The following is a 12,152-nucleotide window of genomic DNA, read 5'->3' on the forward strand; positions in this document are numbered from 1 at the left end:
TAATCAGAATCTAAAAAAAATATTTCTGATTTTTTTTAAAGCTACTTTGAGTAACTTTTAAAATTAATCTAATGTCGTAGAGGAGAGAGAGAGAGTATTTTAAAGAGGTAGGATACATGAACACACCATAAATTTTTAAATAATATAGTAATAAATTATTTTTATGAAATAAAAATCAAGGAATATATCATAAAATTTAAAAATAACTAACTAATAATCACTTTTTATTACTGTAACCAAATATAAAATAATGTCTTCTTTTTATAAAGCCTCTACAAGATAAATTTTTTTTTATAAAACCTCTAAACTATCTAAAAATAATTATTTTTAATATTAAACAAATGGGTCCTATATCTCCTTTTCGTAAAATCTCCAAATTATATAAAAATAACTTATTTTTTAATCTTAAACAAATGGGCTCTAATTACTTGTTGAAATGTTAGCAACACATTATGCTGTACAGATAAAGTATGTGGATAAGATACGATATGTATATGATATGTTTGTACTTTTGTTTTTTAAAAAATATAGGTTTTCAATATGTATCTGATACGTACATATATATGTATAAAAAATACATAAAAAGCATTAAAAACATAGTTTCAATTAAGAAAATATCCAAACTAGTATACTTATATAGTCCTTTATAGTATGCAAATAAAATATTATTATAATTTTTCTTTTATTATGTGTTTACCTAATTGCCTACTACCTAATCTCTACTAATTGTTCTCTAAGTAGGGTTTTTCTGCCAAATGATTACATTCCTACTATAGTTGACAAAAATATAATTTTTATCTTTTTATTATATATATCTAAAAGTTATTTCATAGGAAAATCAAATATTTGAAATTAAAACAAATCAAAAAATATATTAGGAATGAAACGGATTAATATCACAATATCTAACAAGATTTAATTTCTTAAAATTAGCTTTAAAGCATTGGTTTTGAAGTATTGACTTGCAGTATAGAAATATCAAAGATATATCAAAATTTAAATTTTATTGCAATTAAAAAGTAATATTTTGACAAATTATAAACTTACAAATTATACTCCCTCCTGCCATTAATATAATAAGAAAAAGTTTAAAAGCATTTTTTTGATCTTTAATATAAGATGAAGTTAGAGTAATTAATTTTTCCAAATTTACCCATGGTTTATTTATTGTTACTTGAATTCCTAAACAAAAATTTATTATAGTTATTAATTGGAAAGAAGGGTAAAATTGGAATAACAACTAAATATTACAAATTTACAAATTATTAATATATGATTATTTTTGAGAAAATGAAAATAAAATCCCTCTATAATGTACAAATGACAAGTTGGTCCCTTAAAATGTCATAATTTTCTTGAAGTCCTTAGAAATTTTCGGTCATTAATAAATTTATATAAATGATCAAATTTTCATTTTTCAAAAAATAATTCACAATTTTTCTTCTTACATTCATAAAAATGCAAAAACAAATAAGGAATTTAACATGCAAAGTTGTGATTTGCTGCTTTATTATTGCAATATAAGAAGAAAGTTGTAAATTATTTATTTTTAATAAGGATAATTTGATAATTTATATAAATTTATTAATGACAGAAAAGTTTCTAGAGACTTCAGGGAAATTATGGCATTTTAAGGGATCAAATTATTATTTATATATTTTAGAGAGATTTTATGGTTATTTTTCCATTATTTTTTAAGTTTTCTGTGATTTCAGGATTGAAAATTATTTATGTATTTAATTTACCTAGATTATATGTGAACATGAGTATCTCTACAAGAATTTCCCTACAAAAGATATCTACACTAATTTTCATGTAGGCCCATTTATTTTAGCTTATTTTATAAAGAAAACTCACTTATTTTGTAAAAAAATTATTTTGTAAAGTTTTATGATGTTTCTTGAAACTTTTGAAAATAATCAGAATCTGAAAAAGTAAATTTCTAATTATTTTAAAAAGATACATTGAGTAGCTTCTAAAAATATTATGTGATAAATGAGGCATAATGTTTTAAAAATGTGGGATATGAGAAGATTTTATAAAATTTTAAAATAAGTAAATAATAAATTAATTTTATAAAAGAAAAATTAAAGAAGATATCATAAAATTTAAAAATAACTAAGTATTAATCACGTTTTTTATTATTGTAATCAAACATAAAATAATGTTTTTTCTGATAAAATCTCTACCAAACAAATCTCTTTTTATAAACTCTCTAAACTATTTAAAAATTACTTATTTTTTAATCTTAAACAAATGAGCCCTAAAACCATGATAGTATTAATGTGGATCCAAGCAAAGTTTCTTTACGCTTTTCATGCTTGTGTGAGAGCCTCGACCCCAAAGGACAAACACCAAGTGATCTTTCATTCATCTCAAAAAGTTCTAATTCAAAAGGCATCACATATACAAAAATAAAAATAAAATAACTTATTAACTTAATTAATTATAAAAACACGTAATAACATGGTTAATGAACTTGCAAAGCAATGGCAGATTTGCAAGTATTCTTTTCAATTTTTAATATAAGGTGAATTTTAAAAGCTTGTTTTGGTCTTTAAAAGTAGTGTGAACTAGACAATGAAGAAAAATCTCTTGTCATGGTGAGGCCACACAAGTCTATCTAAAATGACGCATGTCTATCTATTCAAACATTGATTGTCAATTTGTCAGTTTCAAAATAATTGGATAAGTTGAAATATATTTTCTTAAATTGCTTAGATTTTGTTATTATAATATCAATTGTTTATTTTGTTGACAAATGAAAACTGTAGACTGGGTGATTTTAATTTGTTTGATTTCATTCTATTTTTTGTTTTTAAAAATTATTTTTAAAACCAATTGAAAAATAATTTTGAAAAAAAAAAGGAAAATCTCTTTGATTATGTTACTTTGAAAACAATTTTAGAACTAAGAAATTGACCGATAGTAGTGGTTATAGTGATTAATAGTAGTGACTTACAATAGTAGTTTGTCATAGTTGATAATAGTTTACAACAGTCAAATGCAAAGAGCTTTAAAAGCTTGAGTTTTACTATAGGTCATTACAATTTTTTCAATGTTCCAAGTTCCTATACTTTTGTTTTTCAGTGTTCTGGATTTCCCAATGAGTAGTGTTATAGGTGTAACATCTCCAATTTCAACTTGTGAGTTTTTAAGTGTTAAAAAGAGTAAATTGATAAAATTGAGTGATTAATGATCTTTTTAGATACTAATGAGGTATTGAATCATTGAATAACCTTAGAAGAAGGTTACATGAGAGTTCATGAGGACTGGGCATCAACTGAGACCCAAAATTTCAATTTAGCCTCACTATGTTGTCTGCCATAGCAAACGCACCATGCATTGTGATAAATGTATAAAAATCTAAATATATTAGATTGCACGCACGTGAGAAACAGAGGAGAAAACAGAAACAATGTGAGTGAGATAATGGAGGAAGGTTTATGGGCTACTAAGGCTTCACTGTTTGAGCTCTTGAGTAGCAATTAACAACACCATTGGATAAGTGTTCTTTCCTCTTCTCTTCCTCTATATTCAAATTTTGAGGTTGTTGGCTAGGTTATGTTTTTCATCCTCTCTTAGGTTGTAACCAAATCCATTGACTTAGTTAGGGCCTTGGGGAGCTAAATTAAATTTCTAAACCTTGATTTAAGAATTTTGTAATAATTTGAAATTTTGAACTAGGGTTTGAATGAACCCTAAGTGAGAATTTGAGTTTTTGACACAATCACTAGAAAAAAAAAAAAGAGACTTGATTTAGAGACGGATTACAATGTGTCTCTAATAGAAACAAAATTAGAGACATGTAACAGATATTTTAGCTATTTGTTTAACTTTTTTTGTAAAAATAATTTAAAAATTATAAACACAAATTTAGAGATGGATAAAGTGGTATCTAAAATCACTGTCTCTAATGCTGTGGCTAAATATTAATAGGAACAATTTTTGAGACAACTTGATTTTGTCTCTAATCATTTAAGTTATTTTTTTTTTATACCCATCTCTAAATCAGCTTCTAAAAATACTATCAAGACTCTTTTAGAGACAACAAGAAAATCCGCACCTAAATATTAGCAAATTTATCTCTAAAATTTTAAGAAATATTTTTATAAGAATTATAAAATTTTTAGTTTTATATGACCCACGTTTTAAGAAGAAAATTAGAGTGAGGGGGAACAACAAGGATTTAGACACATACCTTTGGTTTTTAAAACTCCCCATTTCCTTTCATTTTAGACATTTTTTAATCAATTTGTAGTTTACAATATTTTTCTTTGAAGTAATATATATATTTATTATTTTTCTGACCTTTTAAATTTGGTCAAATATTTATATTTATTTAAAATTTTCCTATCAATAATATAATATATTTAAATTTAAATAATAAAAAAATGATTTCATGATTATGAATAATAAAACGTATTTAGAAATCATTATGAATGAATTCATAAAATAAATTAATGCTAACTGTTTTCATTATTTATAATAAAAAATTACTTTTTTGATATAAAAATTATTTTTATTTATAATTACAAATTAATCTTTTTAATTTTCTATTATATGAAAATAAATAAAAATGATGCTCATATCTCTTAAATAGTTAAATAAAATACTAAATAAATAACAAATAAATCATTTTAACTAATTAAAAATCATAAAAATTCTGAAAAAAAAACAAAGACGAGAAAAAGGGTATTTGTAGGGTTATGGCTGAAAGAAAACAAAGCAAAGGGGTCCGGATCCTCTCCTAATCCTTGTTCTCCTTTTCTCCTCCTTATCTCATCTCCACCATTAAATTATAAAGTGAATGGTTCATATTTAATTATTTTTCCCAAACAAATTTATTTTTTTATAAAATAATTATCATATGAAAATAAATAAATTTAAACTGTTAAAATTTGATCTGCACAGTTGTCAATTGCATATCGTTATTACATTAATAATTGCTATAAATTAAAATGTTTATTTATTTATTTTATTGCAATTATATTTTGTGCAGGTTAAATTTTAATAGTTTAAAATTATTTGTTTTGGTTCAATAGGTTCAGGAACTTGAATAAACTTATCCTGTGATCTCAAATTCGAGTTTTAGGATATGCACGCATGTTAAATAAATATAGCAAAAGCATTCTTGAAATATCCGTAATAGTCTCGCAGCTGAGGTTCAGACATTCCTTATTGATCTAAGGATGGGGATGGGGTGCGTAAAGAAGAAGAAGATGATGATGCTGAAGGATGCGGAGCGACGCGCAGGGGGAACGCCGCGGAGAGGATCTGCTTCCAAAGCAAAGAGGGTTGCCGCTTAAGAGAATATGGATAAGACCAAGGGTTGAATAGAAAAGCAACGGCGAGCTTCCATGGATAAGACGGCAACAATCTCATTGATTGTGGAGGGATCAATTTCATATGCCAAAATATCTGTCTCTGTGTCTCTCTCTCCGTTGGGAGTGAATAAAACTTCCATGGTTTCGATGGATTAGTAATCTCGTGCAAGATGTTAGATGAGATCTTCCATCATGAGAATGGGCACTATAACCTCGCGCAACACTGTATTGTTCGTAATCCCGCTTCACGAGTATCGCAACCCCCTCCAGTCACCAGTTCGAAATAGCGAATGTCTTTCCTTGCACACACCTCCATCTGGATTCAAAGTAATGGAACAGGTTTTGTTGTTATCGTGTGGCTGGATATTTTTCATGCTGTTAAATTAAACTACATGTATTTTGCTTGGTGTGATGTTCATTAAAATTGACTGTCTCGTTTTCTTTTAAAGCATGCTTATAAAGTGTTTGACAAAATGCTTGGGAGAAATTTAAAAAAAAAAAAAACTGTTGGATTTTGTGCACATATGCACTTAGTTACTAGTTCAAGAAATTTGGGCTGTTTTGGTTTGCGTTGATCTTTTTAAGACTTTTCGGGAGTACATTAAAGTGAATCATTTGGAGGTAAGTATTATGCCTGTAACAGACTAACATATCTCTCCTGGAAACAGTCACGTCTCTAAACTTTTAAAGTTATTATTTAAACCAACAGTTTTTTTTTAATTTTTCCCCTTAAATACATTTCACCCTATTATTTGTAGGATCCTTTAAATTCAATGGTTCACCACTATGTTTGCCAATATAAATCTAATTATATTTTGAAAATTAAAAAATTTCTTGATTTGAGGTTTAAGGGATGCATGATACAGTTTATATCCCATGCTAGTTCACATCTCTTTTCAAAAACAAAAAAACAAAATTGGTAACACTTATTTTGCAGACTTTGTGCAATTTCTAAAGAAACGTTATTCATTAAAACATTTTATTTAAATTTTATGACAAAACAAAAATATACAGTTATATTTATTAAATTGTTTATTTAAGAATTAAAAAATTTAAATATATTATTTGATCTATATCTATGTATTTTAATGTACACAAGAGATGGGACGATTGGTTGTAAGAGGGAAGAGGGAGCTATTGTGAAGAGGAGAGGGGGGTTAGGCCTCAGGGGTATGTGGTATTTCTGGCCCCTGCTCTGACACACTTTTTTTAATTCATTAATGATATAGAAATTGGTTTAATTCAAGCCAAGTTTTCACTGTTCATGTGGAGAGAAAAAATTTGTAGTATCCTGATAAATATTAATAGTATCCTGATAAATATTTTTCAACTTGTAGTATCTTGGTAAATGATTTTTCTTCTTATAGTATGGTGGTCAATTTGCTGAGCAAAATGGAGCTCCGTTTGAAACCCTCCTTCCTTTGTTCCCTTCTCCATTTTCAATTTGTAGCAGGCATAGGTGTGTGTGTTGGTCAGGATCTACCTTGCTTCGCCATCATTCTCCATTTTGCCCTGCGTCGTTGGATTCTCTTCTTCTCTTTGGTCACTCAGTTTTTTATCTAGTTCAAGGAAGCTTGAGATCTTTCTCTTTATTCCGTGCTCCACCTCATCGGCCGCTTCTTCTCTCCTTTTCCATTTTTGGCATCATCAAGTTCACTTTTTTTTGTCTCCTTGCTCTGTTGTGATTGGTTTGATGTGAGGAGTTTTGAATTCTCCTCATCTTTGTTAGTTGGGTGCAAGTATATATTTAAGTGCTGAGATTGTAATTTTCTCCTTGTCCTTTGTTCTGTTGCCGTGTGTGTGTTTGAGTTAGGAGGGGAGTGAAATTAAGTTGAAATTTTTATTATAAAGGGCAAGATAAACATAGTGTGGGTTTAAGTTTTTCTTGAGCTTGAATTGATTCTTGATGGGAAATTTGATTAGGAAGCATACTGGATTTAATTATAGCTGTTTGGAATTCATTTGGCAAGAGATTGAGGATTAAGAAGAGTTATTGAATGGTTTGAAAATTATGCATACAAGGTGTTTGATATAAGATACAATGGGAAGTAATATCCCAATGGAATGATTAGCTAAAGTACTATGGAGAAATTTTGATATAAATGATGATGTCCTTGGGAGAACTTTGGATCATATAGATTGATTATGCTTGAGAGGTACTCGTTCTTCCTTTTATAGTTAACCATGAACTAAGAGAGCTTCTTGGGGGGAAAAACCAGATAGAGAGAGAGAGGGAGTTCACCAAAGCCTTATGACATATTTATCTTTGTTTATCAGACAAACAATATGCCAATATACTAAAGGCATTTTAATACTATTTCGATTCAATATTCGCTATGATACGTGCACTTGGGCGTATATGTTTCAAATCATATAATACAGCCTATGAAGATCTATTTATACTGTTTCGCTGTCATGTTCATCTGATTATTCTCTAACATAAATAAATTTGCAATAGCTAATATAAATCTCTCTAGCGAAGACATTTGGCACTGGATATGATTATTAGTATTTAGAATCAAGTTTTGGAACACGAAAAGAGGCCAAGGAAAATCAATTCCTTGAAGGTTCTATGCTGATGTGTATGCCCATCTCACATGTGTTTGGACGTAAGGGAATCAGCAGAAAACTTAGGCATTGTTTTTAAACACTTATCCTGTATGTTAGTTCTTTTCAAGAACCACTATCAGTATTTCTTTATCTGTCCGTCTTTGGCTTTTATCCTTCAAGTTAGTTCTTCATTTTTTAATAGATTATAAATATTTAAACATTTGTACTTTGAAGTCCATAGAATCAGATCAATTGTCAGAACTATGGATAGCACAAATATCTTGAATTTAACGCTTAACTAGTGGACATCTACTAGAATTTTGGAAGCTGCGTACTCCCCTACTTCAATGATCCAGATAAGGTTCTCAACAATAATTGATCCATAACTTGTACCTTAATTTTTAAAGCATGTTTAGTTTTTCAATAGAAGCATAGATTCTTAAATAAAATTAACAAATGACACCATTGCTTCATAAATTGAAATAAACCACAACTGTTTACTAAGTTTAACAATTGTCTATCATCATAGCGGACCAGATTTATATGTTAAATGAATGGTTAAAGATATGCTTGTGATAAAGAATTGTAAGAGAATATAAGTTCAAGCATTTGAGCCTTCAAAACAGAACCAAATGAGCAGTAAAACATATGTCTGCACTTGATGGCCCTAAATGTTGAGTTTGAAGCTAAGCTAAAATTTGGCATGCATTTAGAAGGAATATAGAAGTTATATTTACCCAAAGATGGTAATTTTTAAAGCTCCACAGAATATTTTATGAATTTTTGAATTCAGTTTTAAATGATGTTATGTAACAGCTTTACATCTTTTATATCAGATCTGTTCGTTTATTTCTTTTCCAGACTTAATAGACTTCAGTTACTTTGAAACTTTGATAGTGGATAGTAAATGAATATATCTTTTTAGAAAGTGGCAACAAACATTGCTTCATTTTAGCCGTAAGATTCTATATGAACACTGTTAATATTCCTCCAGACAAAGCTAGCTCACTCGTAAAGGATCAACGGAAACAACGTATGAGGATCAATCAATAATGAAACAATCCATGCATCTCACTCGGCTCAAAGCCAACATTGTTGTCATAAATGAGTGAAATCGCAAAAACAGACCAAAACTTTGTGCACGCTGAAGTAGTACAAAAAATCAAGTTTGCTTGCAAGTGTACAACAAAGGAATTGCTTAATTCTGAATAGACAGGAAAAAAAATAGAAAGGAACTCTAACCTGAGGAGGAGCCTGAAAAGTCAAAACTAAGTTTCTTTTTCCATATAAAGCTTAGCCAAGCCAAAAGGGCCGGTTTCTTAGAGCCCTAGTGCTTGCTATTCATGCGTGAAGCTCATAAGCGAAGGCATGAGAGACCAATAACAATGATATTAACGTCACCTTCGTGTCCTCGTTGCTGCCTCCCCTGCCATTGTCGCCCTTTTTCTTAATTGTCATCTCGCAGCTATTACCGTTGCTTCTCCATCGTCGCTAGGCTCGTTATATCTATCCACCGCCCACAAACTTCCAAAATAAGAACAGGAAAGCCCAGTGTTGATTTCTCCTCTGAAACTAGAAAGCAAAATGTAATTTCCCATCCGCTGCAGCTCACGGTACACCGTTCGTGATCATGAAACCAAATGCAGAGTGCCACGCCCAAAAATTTAATGTAATCGGTACAGGATATAGGCAGAAATACCCATTCCTAAAGTCTCAATTAAGGAAAGTTCTAAATTGATACATCTGACACACTATCAGCTCGATTATATGTATCTAATTTTGCTTTTCACATACATCAAAATATTAAACTTTTTGTAAAAATTTCAAAAGCACCTACCCTGTAAGTAAGATCTCCTAAAATCTTTACAACAGAAATTTTATCATATATACCCAATACTATGGAGCTCTACTCAAAACCAAATAGACAACATAATAAAAGACAATTAGGACCCTAATTATAGTCAATGTAGAGCATCCTATACCTTGTTTGTTTCCAAGACATAATACATAAATTTTAGAATTTACATAAAAAGGAAGATATTATTACAAACTAATCTTCTAGTCAATTCAACGATGAGTCAGTTAGAGGTCAGCAGGAGGTACTATGTCAACTATATGAGACCAAACAAAATATTTTTCAGTGAATAACGTCCCAACCATAATATTTAAAAGCATAAAAATGAATAATTTTGCAACTGCTATGGAAATTACAGAAAAAAAAAAGATTCAATATAATAAAATTTATAAACTTGAAATAAAAATTTCTATACAACTTCAATAGCATGAACCTTTAGATCTTCATAACAAAGTAACCTTAATATATAAGCTTGACAAAACAAATAGAGTAAATAAATAAATAAATAACATTTACTTTTTAAAAAAATCGTTTAAATATGAAATCATCAATTAATTAAAAATTTGTATTTCTGATGATTTATCAGAACAATTCACAAATGTGAATACACAGTCCACAAAGGTAAGTAACCAAACGCAGCATGAACTATGAAACAAACGTGGACATACAGTCCACGAGAGTAATACTAACCAAACACGGCTCGAAGCTATGAAAACAAATGTGAGTACGAGAACCACGAATAACAAACGTGAGAACAAGGCTCACGAAAATCAAACTAGATAGTCATTAACCATGGCGTGCCAAGGGCTAACAGAATTGCCATCAGTAACTAGTGTTCTGTATAAAATTTCCTCCAAATCCATTTTTAGACATGCAAGAAAGTCATTATTATTAAAATATAGTTCCCTTTCTTAAAGTCAAACTCGTATGAATAGTTTTGACCATTTAAAAACAAGCCAAAATAAAAATTTCACAACTAATGTGTATGTTTGACATTTATTGAGTAATCCAAAAATAACCAGAGTTGATAAAAATAATCTCATTATTTTTGAAAGTATCTTTGATAAAGAAAAACACATACGCATGCCATAATTCAAATATCCTTCAACATCTCCTTATAATTTCCCAAGATAAAAATAAAAATAAAAATAATTTAATAAATAAAATATTAAATATGTAATATAATTTTATTGATGAATTAGCTGGGACGCTATCCACTTACCTGAAAAGCTCACAAGATGAAAATTTGCTTCTTTTAAACACCTCTCAGTTGCCTTTTGGCTACTCTAATTACCTAAATAAGAAGAATGAATAACTTTATTTAACGATAACTTCACTTCATATACTACCAATAAAAGTTATCAACCTATTATCTTGTCTAAAACTTTTCAAATTTTTCTAGATCAATATTTGTCCATAACCTAGCAACCATATTTAAAATATTTTATTTCTTTCTCTAGCCAACAATGATACCCTTATGTTGCACTCATACCATCTTTCCTTGGTAATAAGTAAATGATTTATCATTTATAATCATCAATCATGCAATGTCCCAATATCTAGTTTGTCTCATAGTAACTTCACAATCAAAATTCTTCACCAAACTCAAGTAAATTCCACAAATAATTAACCTCCAAACCAAATATGTCCTTTTTCTCTTCCAATCGCCTTACGATAAAGTTTTACTAGGCTTCCTACAAATCCAAAAACTTCCTCCCGAAATTGCCACAACCTTACATAGATATTTCAAAGATCAATATATAAATAGCAATTTAGTGCTTGAATTATCAATGAAAATATTCTCTTCAAAATCTATACTTTTAATTCCAACTTTCTTTCAAGCATTTTAGTGAACATCTTATATGCGTTAAAATTCAAATAAATACCAAGCCTCTTCCTCATTATTATCCTTTCCAATATTTTTTCCAAATATCAATATATAGATAAAACAAGCTCCTCAAATCCCCCTTTTTAACAGGGGAAAAAATTAGCTTTTAACTTTAGAAGTAAAAACCAAACTCACATTCATCTCCATTAATCATAACCCAAAATAGCCATACTAGAATTATTTAATGGAAATGTTTAACTAAGTTTTAAATTTCAGATTAATCCAATCCCCTCCCTACACAATCATATACGGTAGTTGAACAAGGGAAAAATTCACAATCATTTTTCATAATTTTTTTTCCTATGGCAACATTAAAATTAACCAAGCTTCTCCTTCAACATAAATCCACTTTAATCCTCAAATAAAATTAAATCTCCATCCACGTTACTTTCAGCAGCAAAGAAAGGAGGGAGAAATTCTACAAGCTCAGCCAACAATGCACACCAAGCAACAAGGAAGAGGAGGATTGAAATGCCTAACCTTTGATCATTAACGACACATAAAGGAAGGAGAGAGAAAGAAGATAACAGCA

At 29.2% G+C, this 12,152-nt stretch overlaps 1 protein-coding gene across 1 annotated transcript in view; it reads left to right on the top strand.

Moving 5' to 3' along the window:
• The window catches only part of LOC129314033 (LRR receptor-like serine/threonine-protein kinase EFR), a 29,878-nt gene extending 24,555 nt beyond the window's left edge, over positions 1 to 5,323 (top strand). Inside the window, exon 8 of the mRNA XM_054957414.1 lies at positions 5,192 to 5,323. Coding sequence (XP_054813389.1) covers positions 5,192 to 5,323 — 132 coding nt within the window. The remainder of the gene's footprint in view (positions 1 to 5,191) is intronic.
• Positions 5,324 to 12,152: the final 6,829 nt, after the last annotated feature.

Source organism: Prosopis cineraria, unplaced genomic scaffold (assembly GCF_029017545.1).
Source record: "Prosopis cineraria cultivar Desert tree isolate PC_DT_omini unplaced genomic scaffold, ASM2901754v1 PC6, whole genome shotgun sequence".
In the NCBI taxonomy this organism is placed as follows: Eukaryota; Viridiplantae; Streptophyta; class Magnoliopsida; order Fabales; family Fabaceae; genus Prosopis; species Prosopis cineraria.